The sequence below is a fragment of the Lepisosteus platostomus genome, chromosome 7 (assembly GCF_059453375.1).
Source record: "Lepisosteus platostomus isolate fLepPlt1 chromosome 7, fLepPlt1.hap1, whole genome shotgun sequence".
Lineage (NCBI taxonomy): Eukaryota > Metazoa > Chordata > Actinopteri > Semionotiformes > Lepisosteidae > Lepisosteus > Lepisosteus platostomus.
Window position 1 is genome coordinate 36,764,811 of NC_142617.1, and position 18,366 is coordinate 36,783,176.

The 18,366-nt window shown below is 38.8% G+C and overlaps 1 protein-coding gene across 4 annotated transcripts; it reads right to left on the reverse strand.

The window, feature by feature from the left end:
• Positions 1–7,559: 7,559 nt before the first annotated feature.
• Positions 7,560–18,125, reverse strand: LOC148658647 (specifically androgen-regulated gene protein-like). 4 transcript variants are annotated; one of them, XM_088640098.1, is made up of 4 exons: positions 17,969–18,125; positions 10,928–11,104; positions 10,428–10,617; positions 7,560–10,157 (listed from the first exon to the last, which is right to left on the reverse strand). In XM_088640098.1, the coding sequence occupies exons 2-4, from the start codon at positions 11,030–11,032 to the stop codon at positions 8,695–8,697; spliced, it is 1,758 nt and encodes a 585-aa protein (XP_088496224.1). In that variant the 5' UTR covers positions 11,033–11,104; positions 17,969–18,125; the 3' UTR covers positions 7,560–8,694. The 4 variants fall into 4 exon arrangements, with proteins under 4 accessions (XP_088496224.1, XP_088496225.1, XP_088496226.1 ...); XM_088640099.1 differs by having other exon boundaries at positions 10,928–11,099; positions 17,969–18,091; XM_088640100.1 differs by lacking the exon at positions 17,969–18,125 and adding an exon at positions 11,575–16,372 and having other exon boundaries at positions 10,928–11,099.
• Between the last annotated feature and the right edge of the window lie 241 nt (positions 18,126–18,366).

Below are 18,366 nucleotides of genomic sequence, written 5' to 3' on the forward strand. Positions count from 1 at the left end.
GTCTCACCTGCATTTCATAATGTAATGACCTGGATTATTTTTCAAGATCTCAGATTCAGCCCCAACCGGAATGAGGTCAACTACTTTCACAAGGATAGGTTTTGACAAGAAGAGTCTCCTCATGACGGCACACAAGCCCCACCCAGCCGTGTGGTTTTAAGTGCAACATTCCTGACTGGGGTGGTACTTTCACAATGACCTACCAGCTGTACTGTGAATGTCACGCGACTGACACTTAACAAGGTGATAGCTGTAGGACTTAGAGCTAGAGCACGCATCTGTTCTCAGCCTGAAAAATAGCTGAGAATAGCAGAATAGACTCATCCATATATTCTGCAGAATAAAAAAAGATCGATCTTACTATGCAGCTGTATTGATGAAATTAAGGTTAGCTTAGCTGCTTATGATTAATGCCAATGAACAGTGATATAAGACAAATTGAATCTTAATTGATAAGCAGCTGCAGCTAACTTACTGGTAACTAACTGGTACTGACATTTGTTTTAATTGTGGTTGTCTTTCATTTCTCAACACGGCTAGGCATTCTGCATAATGATTTTAAAGCTTACAAAACGCAACTATAGTGCAACTAGAGATCTGTCGCCTTGTGCTTCTGATGGGTAGGAAAAGATTAAAGTAAACACACCTGCGAGAGTAGTGCGCAGTCATTGGGTGTAACAAGTTACACCTTTGACCATGAACCAGCATGTTTAACCTTCCTCCAATAGAACTTCAACCCGATTCCCCAGGATTACTTGTGATGTGGATGTGGTTCAGTGGCTGTCTAAATGTGTCATAGTCACTGGTGGATCAGTTCCCAGTCTGGGAGTGTGGGTGTTTGCAAACTGGGGCGTGAAGCATTATATCATGCAGAGGCATCTTACAGCACTTCCCCCAAAAAACGTGCAACCTGCAAAGAAGGAAGAGAATAATATTAGAAACATTACTCAGACTGTTAATTACTCAGACATATCAAAACATGGATATGTGTTTTTTTAAGAACAGGAAAGTACTGTTTCTGTTTTTTTTTTTTCAGGGTTTGCATTTTCCAAGTGGAGTAATGAAACCATCCACCCATTTTCTTTGTCCAGTACAGGGTTAAAGAGGCAACCCATTTACAGTTAGACTGAATAAATCTTGAAAAAAACAAGATCTATCACTCTCATGTACAATACTGATGCTCTCATGAGGTCCCATGAGGAAGTTTAAAATACAGATTTCTTTCTTTATAGTACCCATAATTTCAGCTGTGAAAAACCTATGAAAGATTCACAATGAGCCTGAACACCCCATGAGTGCACTTCAGTTTTTGCCTACAAAAAATCTTAACATCATCTTGAATGGAAATACTGTACAGTATAAACTGTAGAGGAAGGTATGCGTGAGAGCTGTGACACGATGAAGGAAGAATATTACCTTCCTGTTCTCTTTTCCTCGTAGGCTGCAGAACAGAAACTGTGCGCAGCTCTTGATCTAAATTCCCTTTAAAAAAAAATTTAAACATGAATCTTCAAATATTTCATAAAGCATCCTTGTGATATACCGCTGGCCGCACACTGCTGGGTGGCATTCTGTGCTAGTTTCTCTTTGCTTATTCGACAGTGTGTTTCTGTCATGCCAGCTGACTATTTGGCTTCTCATATAGGTTAGCAATGAGGTCCTAACCACCTTACTGCCTTACATCTTACATTACATTTCGACATTGATATTGAGGTTATTGTTAGAACAGTAATAATACATTGCAGTCGTTTTTTTCTCAAACTATTTTGAACAAGCTGTTCAAGTGTATACAGTGGTCGACCTTAAAAACATCACATGAAAAATCGGCATAACAAAGCAATCTGACATATATCACCTTAATCCTGTCGATTATTTCATAGATAAATAAAATTACTGGGATTCTGATATTTGTAAGGGGCTAGAATGTGAATCCATCTAGCAACCTCTTTGGTGAGATCTGTGTTATCTACTCTAGGAAGTTTTTGAAAAGCAAATCGGTCTTATGCTAACAGTGATCCTGCACTTTTTCATTGTGTGTTCTTTTCTAGTTTGAGTAAAGGAACACGTCTTGTCACCTAAGCAATCTTAAATAAATATAGAAGGGGAAATGTAACACTGAACTCTTGTGTTTGCTAAACATCACCTTCCTGGTCTATTTCTGGTATTTGGAATTCTGATGTCTGTTGACAGACTCCAGTGGCATTGAACTGTTAAAAGTTCAATCCTGCCTCTGCACTTGTGAATACAAATTTCTGAAATGTATCAATTCAAATGAGAAATTATTGAAGATTTTCTGAAAAAAAAGTCATATCTGCATTGCTGTTTAAAATAAAAATTATCAGCAATTTGATTAATTAATTTATGTATTAGTCTGGATGTAGTTGTCATTAGAATTTTTTAGAACATAATATACAAATATTACTTTCAAGAGTAATATAAATCTTGCATTTTTGTAGGATTTATGGTGGCTTTGTTTTTTTTCTTGTGGCCCTTGCTGAGTATTTAATTTGTTCTAAGGTAAGTCATGACTTCAATGTTAAAAGTTAAATGATCTTTTACTAATTTCAAACAGAAATTACACAGTGCTTATGTTGCAACGCAAGAAAAGATAAGATCTGTCTCTTATCTGTACAACTGTTAATGTGTATACTGTAGGTTAGACTGAACAGGTTTGACTAGTGTTTTTTGTTTCATCTGATTAATTGCGGTCTGCTGAAAGAGGAAGAGCAAGTTATGCGTCATCTTGTTCTTCCAATTTCACTAGTGGGTAGCAAATGTAGTCTGGAAAAGCTTGAGAGCTTCACAGTAGTGGCTGAAGGTCTCCCCATTCACACGTCAGCAAGGAATCTGGGTGTCACACTGGATCGTCTCATCTTTTTCCAACCAAGATTAATACATAATAATAATAATTAATAATTCCTCACACTTATATACTGTAGCACATTTCTGGACACACCACTGTACAGGTAATGGGAACTCCCCAACCAATGTGTAGCCCCACCTGGATGATACAAAGGCAACCATAGTGCGCCAGTACGCTCACCACACACCAGTTATCAGTGGGGAGAACAGAGTGATGACACCAATTCATAGATGGGGATTATTAGGATTAAATTGGTAAAGGCCAATGGGAAATTTGGCCAGGATGCCAGGGTAACACCCCTACTCTTTTCGAGAAACGCCCCGGGAATTTTAATGACCACAGAAAATCAGAACCTCGGTTTTACGTCTCAGCTGAAGGGCGGTGGCTTTTTACAGTATAGTGTCCCCATCACTATACTGGGGCATTAGAGCCTACATGGACCGCAGGGTGAGCACCCCCTGCTGGCCCCACTAACACCTCTTCCAGCAGCAACCTTAGTTTTTCCCAGGAGGTCTCTCATCCAGCTACTGACCAGACTCACACCTGCTTAGCTTCAGTGGGTTGCCACTTGTGAGTTGCAGCGTGATATCACTGCTGGCTAAAAAAAAAGTCATCTTTTTATCACCTGCATTAGGGAATTTCTCTCGATGCAATTTCACTGATATGCCGAGTACCTGATTCATGCATTTATAACATAATAATAATAATAATAATAATAATAATAATAATAATAATAATAATTGCTTACACTTATATAGCGCTTTTCTGGACACTCCACTCAAAGCGCTTTACAGGTAATGGGGACTCCCCTCCACCACCACCAATGTTTACATCAAGGCTTATTTCTGCCACTCTTTACTCTATTGTCTCCCTAACTCTCTTCTCAACAAATTTCAATATGTTCAAAACTCTACAGCTAGACGAGTAACCCACACCAGACTTTGGTTGCATATCACTCCTACACTTACTGTAAGTCTCTACATTGGTTGCATAAAGTCATATAAATTCAAAAAACAGAATACAAACCTGTCTAACGTAAACCAAGGTCTCCACCTTCATGTGCTAGGATTTTAAGGTGATTCACAATTGCTGCATTTAAGGAATTTATTAATGATTACAGCAATATGTGCACGCTTTCATGAAGTTACAAGGGAACCGGTCCATTTCTACTGTAAAGCGCATGGGCTGAATGTTGACCTTTACTTAACAGCCCAGTGGAATGTACTTTTTTGTTAATAATTTACAAAGCACTAATTTCCATGTACTTTCCATTTTAGACACTGTTGGAAAACACAAATACTGCTGAACCCTGAACTATAAACTACATCTTAAGTTAAATCGAAGTACAGCAGGTGACAAAGTTACTCTCTCTGGTGTGCAGAATTTGTTTTTCAAATTTTGCTTTATTGCTATGAGTGATATTTCCCCAACGGAAAGCTATTGCATTTCCTAGACTGTGAGAATATTAATATTAAAAGATTAAAAGATTTGGTACGCCACCAAAAGCACTGAAGTATAACACATTTATAGATATACAGTATATACATTTTACTTATAAGTGTAATACTGGAATCTCAGCTTCAATACTGTCTATCCAAAGGCAGAAATGTGGTAATTTCAGCACTTTACAGGTGTTTGGTATTTGTCAGAGGGCTTAAGTAGTCATTTCACCTATATCAGAGGACACTGTGTCTTTCTACCTGATTTAGAGCTGGTGTGGTAGTGAGGGGTATCTCTAAATGTCAAGAGCTACAATCAGTGCTAAAGGACTTTGAGTAGAGACTCTGATAATAAGCAATAAAGAAAATGTATTATTCTAATTATAATCAGTTAAATTCATGATGAAAACCACAATCCTAAGTTGTTGCAGAGATCCTGTCATCACATTACTCTGTTATATAGTGCAGATTTTTTTACATGGGATTGTTTCTCTGTGGGAAATTAAAGAAATACTGTATAGCAGATGAGTTTTAAAATATATGTATATATAACTCTACTGATTTGCAGGTGTTGTAGTCCACCTCCAATTGATAGTGTTAGGCCTGTAATGAACTCACTGGTGAACTGTGGGCTAACTCCTGTTATAGGATTTAAACTTTTGGGTTATTTCTTAGACGTTTTGCTTCTTTAAAGACAGTCCTCAGGTAAAATCCGGAATGTTCCAGCAGGATTCTCCAAGTGATAGCTGATACAAAGCAATACGAAGATATTTTTGACCTTCGGTTACAACCCCACCCCCCACCTCACATTTCTACTTTGGAAAGCCAGCATTTAACAGATCAACAACCTGTTTCAGGAGAGTGGTTACGTATGAAGTCACATGGCCACAAGTTTCAGATTCCTGTCTGAACAAGTAGTAGATTGTGCAGCTCTGTTGAACTGTGCACGACTGTTTACTACTACAGGCTGCACTAAATAGAATATTTGCACAATTTGGTAACCGTAGGAAAGGATTGAGACCCATTTGTCTGGTGTTTGGTATCATAGTGAACTTCCATATATGAAATACTGGAATAGTACAACACCTATATTTTTGTTGCAAAAGAGTATATTTCTTCCAATGGTAGATGAAAAGTACCTGAAAACTAAAAGAGAGCATTGTTCACCTGAGTTACTGCAGACCCAGATGTAGAAGATGGTAGCAGGTGTTGGTGGCTCAGACAAAAACTGTTTTACTGCAGTCTATTCTGCTCACAAGCAAATTGTTGTGCATTTACAGTATATATCCTGTAATATATATTACATAGAATTCATATTTTAAATTTAGATTTAAGTTGAACTCTGCTTGTACTCAACACATTATGTAATACAATGTAAAACACATTGTATTCAACACTATTTTCTATTAGGATATTGTCACAATAAGCTGGAAAGCAAAAGAATGCATTTTTTTTATACAGTGAGTGTGCATACAGTACCTACATCAAAGAATGATTTCATCACAGTGACCTTACCTTCCATACAATAATAAAACTGTAAAGAAAGAAGCTGTATTTCCTTGCTGTACTGAAGCTGAACTGAATTAACGCATTCCCAAACGGAGAACACTGTTCCAAAGCAGGGGCCCAGGGCTGCGGTGCCTGAGTTAAGTGGTAAATGTAGCATCAGCATTTCACTACTGAATCGCTCAAAGTGTGGCTTTTCACAAGGTGCTTCCCACCCCATCAGCACATGCGTCATCTTATTCACGGTTCTGTAAAGATACCGTCCCTCTGTATATTTGAAACCTCCTGCATGACCAGATTTCCCTTTAATGAGCACTTAACTCAGCATTGCCACTGACTACTGTAGACATTCAAACATAAGAAATGTTAGGAGCACATTTGTCCTTTCTGATTTGGTTGCTACAGTAGTAGTTTATTGATCCAAGGACCATGTCTACTATTTTTTTTTAATATCCTATGGATTTGTCTTCAAAACCATTGTTCATGTTGCTCAACAAAGAGTTGTATAAAGACGTGTCACCTATGATTAGTGTTAAATATACTTTCTGTTTGTGTCATAACAAGGAGAATGAAAACAGGACTTTGATACATGGTGAATCTCGATACACATAACCAAATTTTATCCTACCCAATTGCCCCAGGAACCTGTTTTTCAGTTAATTAAAATCAACTAATCAACACTCCAGCCAAACCTGGCTCTGCACTGTACACTCCAGCATTTGGAAAAAAACAAATTATTTGTCATTGGATTCTGGACATTTGGACACTGATGTGTTACCAACAAATTATCAAAGTGAATAGCAGGACATCTTGCCATCTCTGCGGCTCTCTCCTTTTTTATCAACAACTTCACATCTCGGGTTAAGATTTTCAAATATGCAGATGACACTACTATTGTTGGTCTTATCTCCGATAATGACGAGGCCCCATGCCAACGGGTGATTGACTCAGGTAGAACCTGGTGTTCTGATAATGACCTTCAAATCAATTCATCAGAAAGTAGGGAAATCATTATTGAATTTAGCATATCCAGAACATAAAACTCTCCACCCATCCTATAATGACCACAAATTCCATCATATTCTTGGGAACATACGGATGCGACAATTTTGGAGCAGCAACACAGATCATATAGTTAAGAAGGCAGAGCAGAGGATGTGCTTTCTTACAGTTTTACACAGTCGTAATTCAAGGCATTTGACAGCTTCTATCTATTTGGTGTGGGAATCTGGAGAAGTATGGTATACAAAAGGAAAACATGTCCAAACCCTCAAAAATAATAGGCTGTGATCTCCCTTCCACTTCATCCCTTTACACAAGCCTACAAGATTATTTCTGACTCTTCTCATCCAGCTCATAATCTTTCTCAGCTCCTCCCTTCGGGAAAATGTTTTAAAACGATCCTTTCAAGAACTTTCCACTTCAACCTTGGCTGCTTTCCCCTTGCCTATGAACTTTGAACTCTTTTACAATTCTGATTTCCAACTGTAAGGTAAACATTTACATACGCATGTGATTATGATTGTGTTTTGCTTTGCTTTTCATTTCAGTTTGTTTATATATTTTTAAATATCATGTGTCATATTTTTTAGTGTTCTCTTGCTGTACTGAAAGCAGTCCAACAACTATTGTCATGTGACAGTAATGCATTCTATTCTATGAACACCACCTACACAAATTTTGTCCTTATTTTTACCATAAGATTTTACCCCATAAAACCAAATCTGAAATGTTAAGACAACAAGATAGGGTTTTTCCAAAGGTTCCCATTTAATTTAAAAAATATATAATGGTGCCCTCTTGTTAATGTTTTAAAGCTGTTTAAAATCAGATTATATCAACAGCAGACACTGTAATTCTGTTTTAAGGTGCAAATTAAATTAGTTACACTTCAGTGTGGGCTGTATGACAGTGTTATGGTCTTGCTAATAACCAAAATTAATAACCATTGTTATATACACACATATAACCATTTATATAATTTATATATACATATACAGTAGTGCCCTCCACATTTATTTATACTTTAATGAAACAGGAACAACATATCATAGAGCAGAATGAGTTAGGGCCTGGAAAATGTGTCTTTTTAAAAAGTCTCATAAAGTTACACTGTAATCATGATAGCATTTCACAAAGTCTTATCTGTCAAAAAATTGATTGAATTAAAAAAAAGGAACCAAAAAAGAAGCTAAGGTTATTGGTGTAAACCAGCCAGGAAGAGGACATAAAAGTATTTTGCCACCACAAACTGATTGGTGGCAAACCACATGGTTTGGGAGGCAACTATGAATCCAAAGGCAACAGCTGGAGATCTCAAATACAAATTGTTGAACACTACGGTTCAAAGTCCACTGTGCGAATGTGGCATTCAGAACACCTGAGGATGACATTGTGACAACTGAAACAATCTTATAAAAAAGACTTTGAGCCTTTTGGACACAATGAAGACTTCAGCATAATCACTGACACAGAAGGATTTCTAAAATCCTAACAATAGGGGGTCTTTATAAATGTGAACCTTGTGGGTTTTTTTTAGTTTAATTAATTATACAAATCATGACTTTGCTCTGTGCAATCTTATTAAAATTACTGTATGGGATTTTTAAAATGATTTAAACTTTAAGTTATCTGATGTCTATTGCTCATATTTCATTTAATCTGCCATAATTCATAAATAAGTGGAGAGCATTGTACTGTCCTCTTTCTAATTAACTGTACATCTCCAGTAATCTCAAACAGGTTTATTGTCCACAAACATAGATTAATTTTACTCAAAACCAGTTCCAAAACTGGTCTCTCCTGAATGAGCCAGCAAAGACTCAATGTAGTGTCTCATTAAGTCACTGTCTTTACTATTGCCCTAAATGAAAAAACTGTGGTTCATCATTCTTTAAGGAGACCCAGCTTCCTCAGTGCCTCTTTCCTGTCCCCCTCGGTCTTTGCTTTGGGCATGATCTGGACACTGATGCCCTGAGAACGAGGCAGCTTGTTGGCTGTATGCTGCTGTGTGATAGGAGGGAGTGGCCGCTGGGTCTCGTGCTCTGTTGGCTCTGTACTTTTCCCTGTCTGCGTCCTGTTTCCTTGAACTTCTATGAAGTCTTTTCCAGTCCCAAGTGAGGCAGGACGAGGCCTGGAGTTGCGGAGCTGGTTTGGGGAAGCAGGAGCTTTGTTGCTGGCTTTGAAACTGCGCATGTTGTAGCTGGGGTCTGTATGCTGGCTGGCCATGTAGCTCCCCAGTCCCATGCCCGAACGCTCCAGGGTGGCTGATTTCACCTCGGCCGGCCTGGCAGGTGAGGGTCTGTTGGCAACAGGGGGAAGTTCACTTCCCGATCGCTGGTGGTATCCTCTGCCTACCTGAGGCCCGCTCCTGGGCTCCTGGATTTCCGGCATAGCAGGCTGAGCTTTTGGCTCATTGGACAGATTCGGCGGGTTGGCAGACTTGGTCTCCCAGGATCTGCGTAGTTTGGGGGATTGTGCAGGGTTGACTGTCGACCCAGAATCATTCAAATTATCTTTCAGCAGTCCGAGCTTTTTCAAAGCTTCCATCCTCACCTTTTGTGGGTCCAGAGTTGTTTTATCTGGAGACGAAGAGCTGGTGAAATGTTCATTACCTGTTAGAAGGTTAGATTCCTGGCTTGGGAGAGAAGCTTTATGTTGCTTAAGAACAATGTTAGAAGGAAGTTTCTTTGGTTTTGGGGCAACAGTTGGTGGACCCATCTTTGTTTCAGCCTGGTCATGCAAGTGTGTGGGATGAGGACGCAAGTCTGAGTGCACAGAGGTTACAGTTATCTTTTCATCTGGTACAGGAAGCCCAGATAGCGACTGTGGCTTATCTTTGAGGTCAGGAGTATTCTGAGGAGTTTTCTTCAAAGATGCTTTCTGCCTCAACTTATCCAGGCTCTCACTAGAAAGGGGTCTTGATGGAGCCACATCAGGGTTCTCCACAGGTTGGTCTGATCTCAAAAGAGTTTTGGTTGTCTGATCACTCTCAAGCTTCTTTTTATTTCCAACAGTAACTAGCTCATCCCTAAAATCCGACGGTGGAGGGATGACCTCAAAGCTGATCTCTGACTTGTTTCTGAAATGGCCCTGGAACGTCTTATTGTCTGATACCAAGTTTTTTGGCTTTTTATCTTCTTCTTTTCGCTTCTTGTCCAAATGGTCTGGATCTGGTGATCTCAATGAATGCCCAGTTGGTTCAGTCAGCCTGGTCTCAGAGTTTGTTGACACTGCTGAGCTCTCTGTGCCTTGCCCAGCACTAGACAGAGTGGCAGAACCATTCTTTGCCAGCACCAGTGGAGTGCCTCTCTCAGTTATTGAATTATTGTAAGGGGGCTTGTGGACATCTGAAAAACAAAAGCAAGAGCTTAATTGTTTTAAAATATGTTTCTTCAACCATACTAATAAGACAAAAGAATTGAGTGCACAAATTATTTTTCAGCATGGTTTTGAAGCAAGTCATCTTGTTCAGCATTGCAGTGTCTTTGTTATACCATTAGCACTGCTTTTTGTAGACTGCCAGTCCATACTACTGCATAAAATCTTACATATTCCTATTCATAGGTGCTACAGTGGTTTATTGAAGGTGCTAAGCCAGTTGACATTGGTGCACTCACCATCCGGCTTGCTCTTGGTTGAGGAGAGATGACCAAATTTAGTAGCCACGTTCCCATGAGAAGGTAGCCTTTCGGGCTCATCGTTGGACAAGCCGCTGTCTTCTTCCAACTCAAGAGACTCAATGGTCTCTTCTAGGAACATCAGGCATGCCCGCTCCTCTGCTGACAGGTGCTCCAAGCTGTCATCGCTCTGCAAGGTAAACGGCAGCAATAACTTTCAGAAACTTCATACCTTTCCTGTGTGATTCCTAACAAGGAAGGATCTGTCAAAACTAGGGTCTACAGAAAAATGGCAAGATCCTAACAGTAATCTTACTTTAATAAACATCATAGAATGAATAAATCTTATAGGTCGACATAACTTTTTTTCAAGCAGCAACATACACTCAGATACACCATATACTGTACTGTACACTGATTATTCAGTGCCTGCTTATGATACAAGAGAAAGGGTTTGCAAATAAGGACTTTGAATAGAGATGGAGCAGAATAATACTTACATAGCCTGAGTTGACGCTCATTACACTGTCACAGCTCCCAGCACTGTCTAAGCTGTCGATGGATTCCATGGCAATGCCTCCTGGGTGCACTTCACTCCTAGGCATCGCACAGAGGCATGAGCAGGGTCCTCAGCTGATTGGCTAGTCGGTACCAAAAGGCCTGTCTCCGAATCTACACTCAGAGGAAAAAGTTCCAGAGGAGGCGAGTTAGTAAATACAGGATACTGTATTCTCAATATGTGCATGTGATGACTTTTTAAAACGTATGTTCTCTCCTTAAACTTACCCAGTGTGCATTCAGAGTTAAAACCACAAAAGCAAGAATTTCTCTGCGATGAGCCGAGCTATATATAGAGCACTCGGAAGTAAGGCTTAGAAAATACTCAAGAAGGCAGCTTTCTTCTCTCAAACAACCTAGTTCCCACGCACAATTGTGGTTTTCACCACAAACCAGACAATCAAACCAAAGCTTTCTAAATGAGCTAACTTTTTACTTTGCGCCTTTATCCATATCAAAGACCCACAAGTCATATTACACAGTGATGAGTAGATAAACGACAACCTGGCAACCTCTGCTAAAGAGGGTTTGAAACCCCCTGCTGCTCCGTGCAAACTGAATCAAGGTCTCAGTTTCCACTGGCACTTACACGGAATTTGAGACACACGTATCCTGCTCCAAACCCTGGCTTCAGTTCTTTGCAAGAGACACCATAAAGAACCTGAAGAGATCCCTTCTTCACCATATTCCATTCTGGAGTGTAACTTCAGACTATAGGCATTTTTGTAAACAATGTCATATGCATACAAAGCAAAAAAAGGAAGCCAAAGCTTCAGAACGGTTCAGCAATGAAAGGCAATTTTCTAGTACACATAAAGAATGCTTGCCACCCAAATAATCCCCTTTGGCTTTCCAATCTTCTTATATAACCCTCGTGTTGTTCTGCACATGCGCAAGCTTACAAATGAATGGGCTTCCAGGTTACTCCAAGTGCTAGGTATCATAGCTAAGTCTATTTCTGTGAGTGGAATTAGCTCACTATATCCTCTGTCACATGACATGTATAACTGCGCACTATTCTGCAGTGTGAAGACAAACATTAACACATATGGAACACCATTGACTCTGGGCAATATGCAATCTACAAAGTTTTTTTTCTTCGTTTTTATTAAAACCGCAAATTCTGAAACATTTTACAGTTTACCTTTGAAACGTTCTATTCTACACGTTTTGTTGATAAAACTGAACTGCTCCCATTACATTCCATAGATTATTTTTATATGTATACACAAGCCAGCTCCTGGAGTTTCGAAATTTGTCTGTTTATTTTCTTTAACTTATTACACTTCAGATACATGTAAGATTTCAAAATTGCACCATAAGTAATGCAAGGTAGATTCCTATCATGACTTTGGATAAAGACATTAACCACATATAATCTTCCAAATATTAATACAGCTTTTATACATATTCAGTTAAGTTATATATCTTTGAGAATTCAACTATGCTGCTTCAAACCTATGATAGTAAAAACAATATTTTCTTGTTTAATAATGAATCTAGTACAGAAACATGGAATTGATCAGAAATGTTTGATATCCCTGCTGTGTCTTGTCTTGTTAGATCACTGGTTCATTGACATGCAAGTACATATTGAGGTGAGTGTCTGTGTCCAGTGACCCCAATCACACGAGTTTGTCCCCGTACTCTGAAACAGCAGTGCATTCAGCACAGCACTGATAGCCTGACCTCGTTCTAGCTGTTTAACAATTAGAAACATAAACTGTGTTGATTCAGGATCGTGGAAAACAGTATAAACTGGAATCATATTCCACAGTAATCTGTAAGTAATCCGTGTTCCAAAACTCTGTACTTTTTACTATTATTTTCTCAGGTAAGTGTTACTGCCACTGGACAATACAGTTTTAGTTTTCAAATCTCAGTAGTACAGCATAAACACCAAATATATCACTAAACAGATCTGTGTACAAAAGGTATAAAAAAGGTATAAATATGAATGTTTCAAAATTTGAGCATGATGGTTTCACTGTTCAAGTTTCTGTAAAGATCATTTTAATCTGTATTTCATTCTTAAAATGGCCATTTGAATGCAGTGAAATTAGAGATACCATGTAATGTCTTTTCTGTCTAACCTTATCCAACTGTCACGAATCTCACCATGTAAATTTTCTGACAATTACAAGCAATGCAGAACATCAGTGAAGAGTGAGAAGCTGCGACTGCTTGAACCTGAACCAACTGAACAACAAGCTACTGTGCACAAACATTGTTTTTTTATAACGCAAACATATTTTTAGAGAACATAATTCATAATGAACCTCTTGCCTAAAGGGCCAGCTAATACATGTCTTATCAAAAACAACTAACAGCGATCACAGTTCACTTTCACTGCCACCAACCACCCTGAGTGAGGAGTTAGCAAGTGTGATTGATTTGGAAGCGTTACTGAGAACAGGGACAATTTATTATTAACGTAGAGAGGATAAACAGTGCATGTAATGTATGCTAACACACAGAAGCAAGCAAAAAGAACCAATCACATACTGTAATTGGATTTCATTGTAATTATCACTATCAATTGTATTATTATAATTAAGCATTAAAGTTTAATGTTTAGTGTAATTTAATGTAAGTTATTTCCATATGAGGGAATCCTTAAATTCTCATCAGTTTTGAGTAGTGAACTACTGAGAATCTTTTAACAGATCCCAAGCTTCTCCAAGACCACATTTTCTCTGAAAAGCACCAAATGCAATATGATTATTAATTAACTGTATTTGTATGAGTAATATTCTCAGAATCAGATAAAAAAATATAAAGATAATTACTTGTATCAGAGGTCTTTCACATTTTTGACACATACAGTAGCAGTTGAGTTGAAAAGCAAAATTGAAACTACGTTATCAGAAAATGCAATATTTCGACACTCAAAATAATACAAGTTTTATGTTATAATACAATAATACAAGTAATAATACAATATCTTATTTCCACAATTTATTCAGCTAGCAATTTTGTCTTTTTAATTTGCTTACTCTCTTTCATTAGTTAAGCAGCACTGAACAGCTGTTTGCTCTAATTTTCAGAGTGATCAATTAGCCAAAGAAACAGTAGTACAGTAACTTCACCTTAAAATATGGGCAGGAAAAGCCAAGTTTAAATTTGTCACATTGACATCCTATAAATAGAATTGTGCTTAGAAATGCATAAAATGAGTCAGTGACTATCCCATGAATGTCATGCTTTGTTGTGATGGTTTCATTAGGTACATTTTAAGCTGTTAATTAGTGGAATTCAGTGACTGGGGTATTCATGGCTGAAGAACGCACCTAAACCAACTCCCAACTCTTGAGTGCACTATCACCAGAACTATAAAAAGATCAATAATTAGAATACTTTCACTGTGCACGGAGGTTTTGTCAGAAGAACGTCACTTTGCCAGCTTTTTTTCAGTTTTATCACAGGATTGTTATGTGTTGGACCACTTACATTCTTTATGTGCCAATTAATTACAGGAATGTAAGAGCACTGTCGTCATTTTCCTCATATGAATGACAATTTCTCCACTAACTCCAGCCTCACCTGGTATTGGGCTGGCTTCAGCAGAACATCAGCAGGATCAAGATACCTTTCTTTGTCAAACAACCAATTTAAGGAAATACACCACCAACAGCCAGTTGTTGTACCACACAGAGCATTACATTTAATACATAGTGTCACTTTTGGGACAACTGGGTCAGGTGAAAAGTAAAGTTAATCATTCACCACAAAGAAAAAATCATACAAAATCTGACAGGTGTACATTTTGCCACGCCCAAGGGTGTAAATACAGAGACAGACAAATATAATTAATGCTTAACTACACTGAACACAGGTCACTTCCTACTTTAACTTGAAAGGATTGGACTCGCAGTGATTATGCAGATCAGATGCGGATATGTTTCACTGCACATGCAAACCTCATTGTGCAATTAAACCATGACAGCACAATGGATTTCAGGCCAGAGCTCTAACTTGTGTGCGTACATGCCAAAGGCGTGTTTCAGTGAAATTGGAGCAGGTGAGGACATTCAGAATCCCAGCTCTTCTGGTACAAGTAAAAAATACAACATTTCCTTTGTACAGATACAGTACCTATCCATGTGGTATACAGAGAGTAAAAGTACCCCCAAAGCCTCCACCAAAGTAAAACTGTCTAGACTTCTAGACTTTAAACTCTTTCAATATTAATGGAAGTGAGGCTTTTCAATAAGCAGTGCCCTTGACTCACAATCTGTTACCCTAACCATGAATTAACTGAACTTCCAAAAACAACAAAAAAACAAGGTCGTGTTGGTGGCTCTGCTGTAACAGTTAGTGATAAATTATTCATGTATTATTCAAACTTTGGATTCTGTTAAAGTATCTGCTAAATTACTAGTTATAAAAAATAATACCAAGTTAAAAACCGAGTTCAGAGAAAAAGCGAAAGTTCAGTCCTGGGTCAGATGTCAAGAGCTTTTTACGTATCCTCCAAATTAATGATTTAAAGCTGGGGTTTTTTTCCAATAGCTGTTTGATTCAGTAACTTATTTTGATAAGATGTGTTAATCTGCTTAAGAGGATGTGCAGTAAGAAATAATTTTAAGATGAACACTCTGATGAAGACAGTGTTGGTGGTTCTTGTACACCATTAAGGCATTAAACAAGGCACAAACTGAAAAGGGTCCTGCTGGCTGACAATTTTATCTCTTTCATTGTTAAGGCTTTATCACATGAATAATGAATGACAGCTTCACACTGACTGCCATGTGATGGCATTGCAGTTAGAGATACAATTTCAGTGAATATTCCAGAGAACTGCTTTTACGTGCTTTATGTAATGTCCGGGACTTGGAAGTTTGATTATTTTTGCATTATTTCCTTGTGAGCTATAAAAGAGAATTAACACTTTCTTCCATACTGAAAACAATGGTTACAGTTCTTCCTACCTGCTCTCATTAGAAATAATAGTCCTTTGTTTTACCCACCAGCAAAACCACAGACAGCAACAGTCTGTCCATGACTGCTGTCGATGACGTCAATACTCCCCTTTGCAAATAAAGCCATTTTTTTTTACTAATGTCAAGATTGTAGTCATTTTAACATGGGGTTAAACACAAAAACAGAGCAGATTGTGCTAGCTCCAAGCAACATACTGTATACCAAGGGCCCTGGGGTAAACAGTCCCACTCTTACTTATTGTCAAGGAATTCACAACCACCAAGCATTCTTTGATTATGCACTGCACCTCCAGCAGTGTTCCCCATCACCACACTGGTTGGGAAACTGTGATCCAGAGGTGTGGTGACTTTGTGGCATAGTGTCTGGGGCCCTGAGTTCAATTCCCAATCTGGGGTGCTTTCTGTATGTTCTCCCCATGTTTCCTTGGGCTTCCCACATTCCAAAGATATTGTAACGCAACGGGGGCTCAGGCGGGCGCCCTTGCCGCATTAGGTCGGCCCCCCACCGTCGGGGGCTCGAACCCGGGACTCCCGCGTCACTCTGCAGCGACCCAAAGAGAGATCTCTCTACAGCCCAGTAGCTGTAGTCCTGCTATCACAGGGAAGGGCGGTGACGTCACCTGCTCTGGTACGCCGGCTCTTACACAGTACCTGTCGACCGTAAGCGTTACAATATACTGGTAGGTTAATTGGCTTCTGGGAAAATTGGCCCTGGCGTGTGTGTCTGTGTGTCTTCCCTGTGATGGACTGGTGTCTCATTCAGGGTGTACCCAGCTCTGTACACATTTCTTGCCGAGGTAGACTCCGGCTCCCCCACAACCCTGAATTGGAAGAAGCAGTTAGAAAATGGATGGTCCAGAAGTACAAGTGCCACCTAGTGGTCCACTAACAGCAGCAAACTGTTTTTTCTTGGAGGTCTCCCATCCATGTAATGACCAAGCCCAACCTTGCTCATTTTCTGAGATTTCACAGATCAGGCTACATGGTGGTAAGTCTCTTTAGGAACAAACTACTGTATGTTTTTCTTTACCGTGATGTAAAAAGGCCTTAATTCTCTAAAGTGCGTTTAGTATTTGATATTAAAATCCTACCACACGACGTACTGCATGCTGTTAGGACTTTCATAACTTTGTGTGTACTTAATAGCCCTGAGCCAATATTTGCCCAGCATGGGACCAAGAAGCGAAAATACGGGAAACCGGCTTTCCACTGGACTCATCATAGAAGGTGGGTGTAGTCAATCATTAAATGTTGAGTTTTAGGGATGCCATTTTTTAACAAAATTACAAATTACAGTTTTGAAAATAAATGACCACCCTACAAGAAAGCGAACGTGACAAGCACATCCGTTTGCGGAATTTGTCTAATCGTGTTATTATTCATGAAGAAAAATGTCTGAAGCGTACCGTACAGTATATTATAACACGCAATGAGTTTTTATATTAAGAAACAAGTAAGGGTTTATTCTATGCTGAAAAGAGAAGAAAGGAAACAGCGTTTCTCCTGTGGAGCCTTCTTCAGATTTTTGTATTTATGAGTGTGGTGCGTGGGTTTTGTGTGAGGTGTTTTTATATTTATGCGCAACTGACATTCTAGTAGCGTAAAAACTGATCACTGTTTGCAACACCAGTATGGATCTGTGTGCTAATCGAGCTCAATGCAGTGTTAAGATTGATAAAAGTCTGATCAGTTTACAAAAGTGAAATATCTTTCAGAGATACATTACATAAAGTGTTTAATTAGTACAGCAGGATAAAATATATACTTCACGCTAAGATTGATGCTTAAAATTATGAATACATAAATTTTTCAAAAATGTTTGTAAGTTTTACTTGACACAGTCTTCACGAAGTCTTAAATACATTGAGACACCTACAGTACGTACGCACACTGAAAATGAAATGCTAACAATATTATCTACCCCAACAGAGAGAAATGTACAGTTGATTTCCTTTTGTATGAGGTCCATATACGTTTCACAGCTGCATTGTGAACATCGTTTATGGTCCTGATGAAGAACACGACAAAAAATCGACTTACCTTTATACGAAGGATAATCAAGACCCTTTAAAGCTATTTATGTATTCCACAAAATTGCGCCCTCGCAAGCAACCTCTGGCCGCTGACTCTATTACTGCACAGGTGAGGCAATAATCTCCCGACTTCAGTCAGTCTGCTCCTGTCCCGAGTCTCCGGCGCCAATCAGAACACGGTGAGGCCGCCCATTCCCGCAGGTGCAGCCAATGACAAACTGGCTTTAAAATGAAACCCGCTTAGACAACACGCCCAAAGCGATCCAATTACTTCGCGTAATTAGTGTTTGCGTCTTTGTTGGTTTTATGTATTTGCTTAGGGAGAAAGTTCAAAGTGTCTCTTTAAAATAAATAAATATTTATAGTTTGCATTTACAATTATAAGAAATAAACAGATTAAATCAA

Bases quoted from the DNA above. Each gene is read 5' to 3' on its own strand.
- LOC148658647 (XM_088640098.1), bottom strand. From the start codon at position 11,032: ATGCCTAGGAGTGAAGTGCACCCAGGAGGCATTGCCATGGAATCCATC. The intron at 10,618-10,927 runs GTAAGTATTATT...TTTACCTTGCAG, and splicing joins TGAGCGTCAACTCAGGCTAT to AGCGATGACAGCTTGGAGCA. The intron at 10,158-10,427 runs GTGAGTGCACCA...TTTGTTTTTCAG, and splicing joins AACCAAGAGCAAGCCGGATG to ATGTCCACAAGCCCCCTTAC.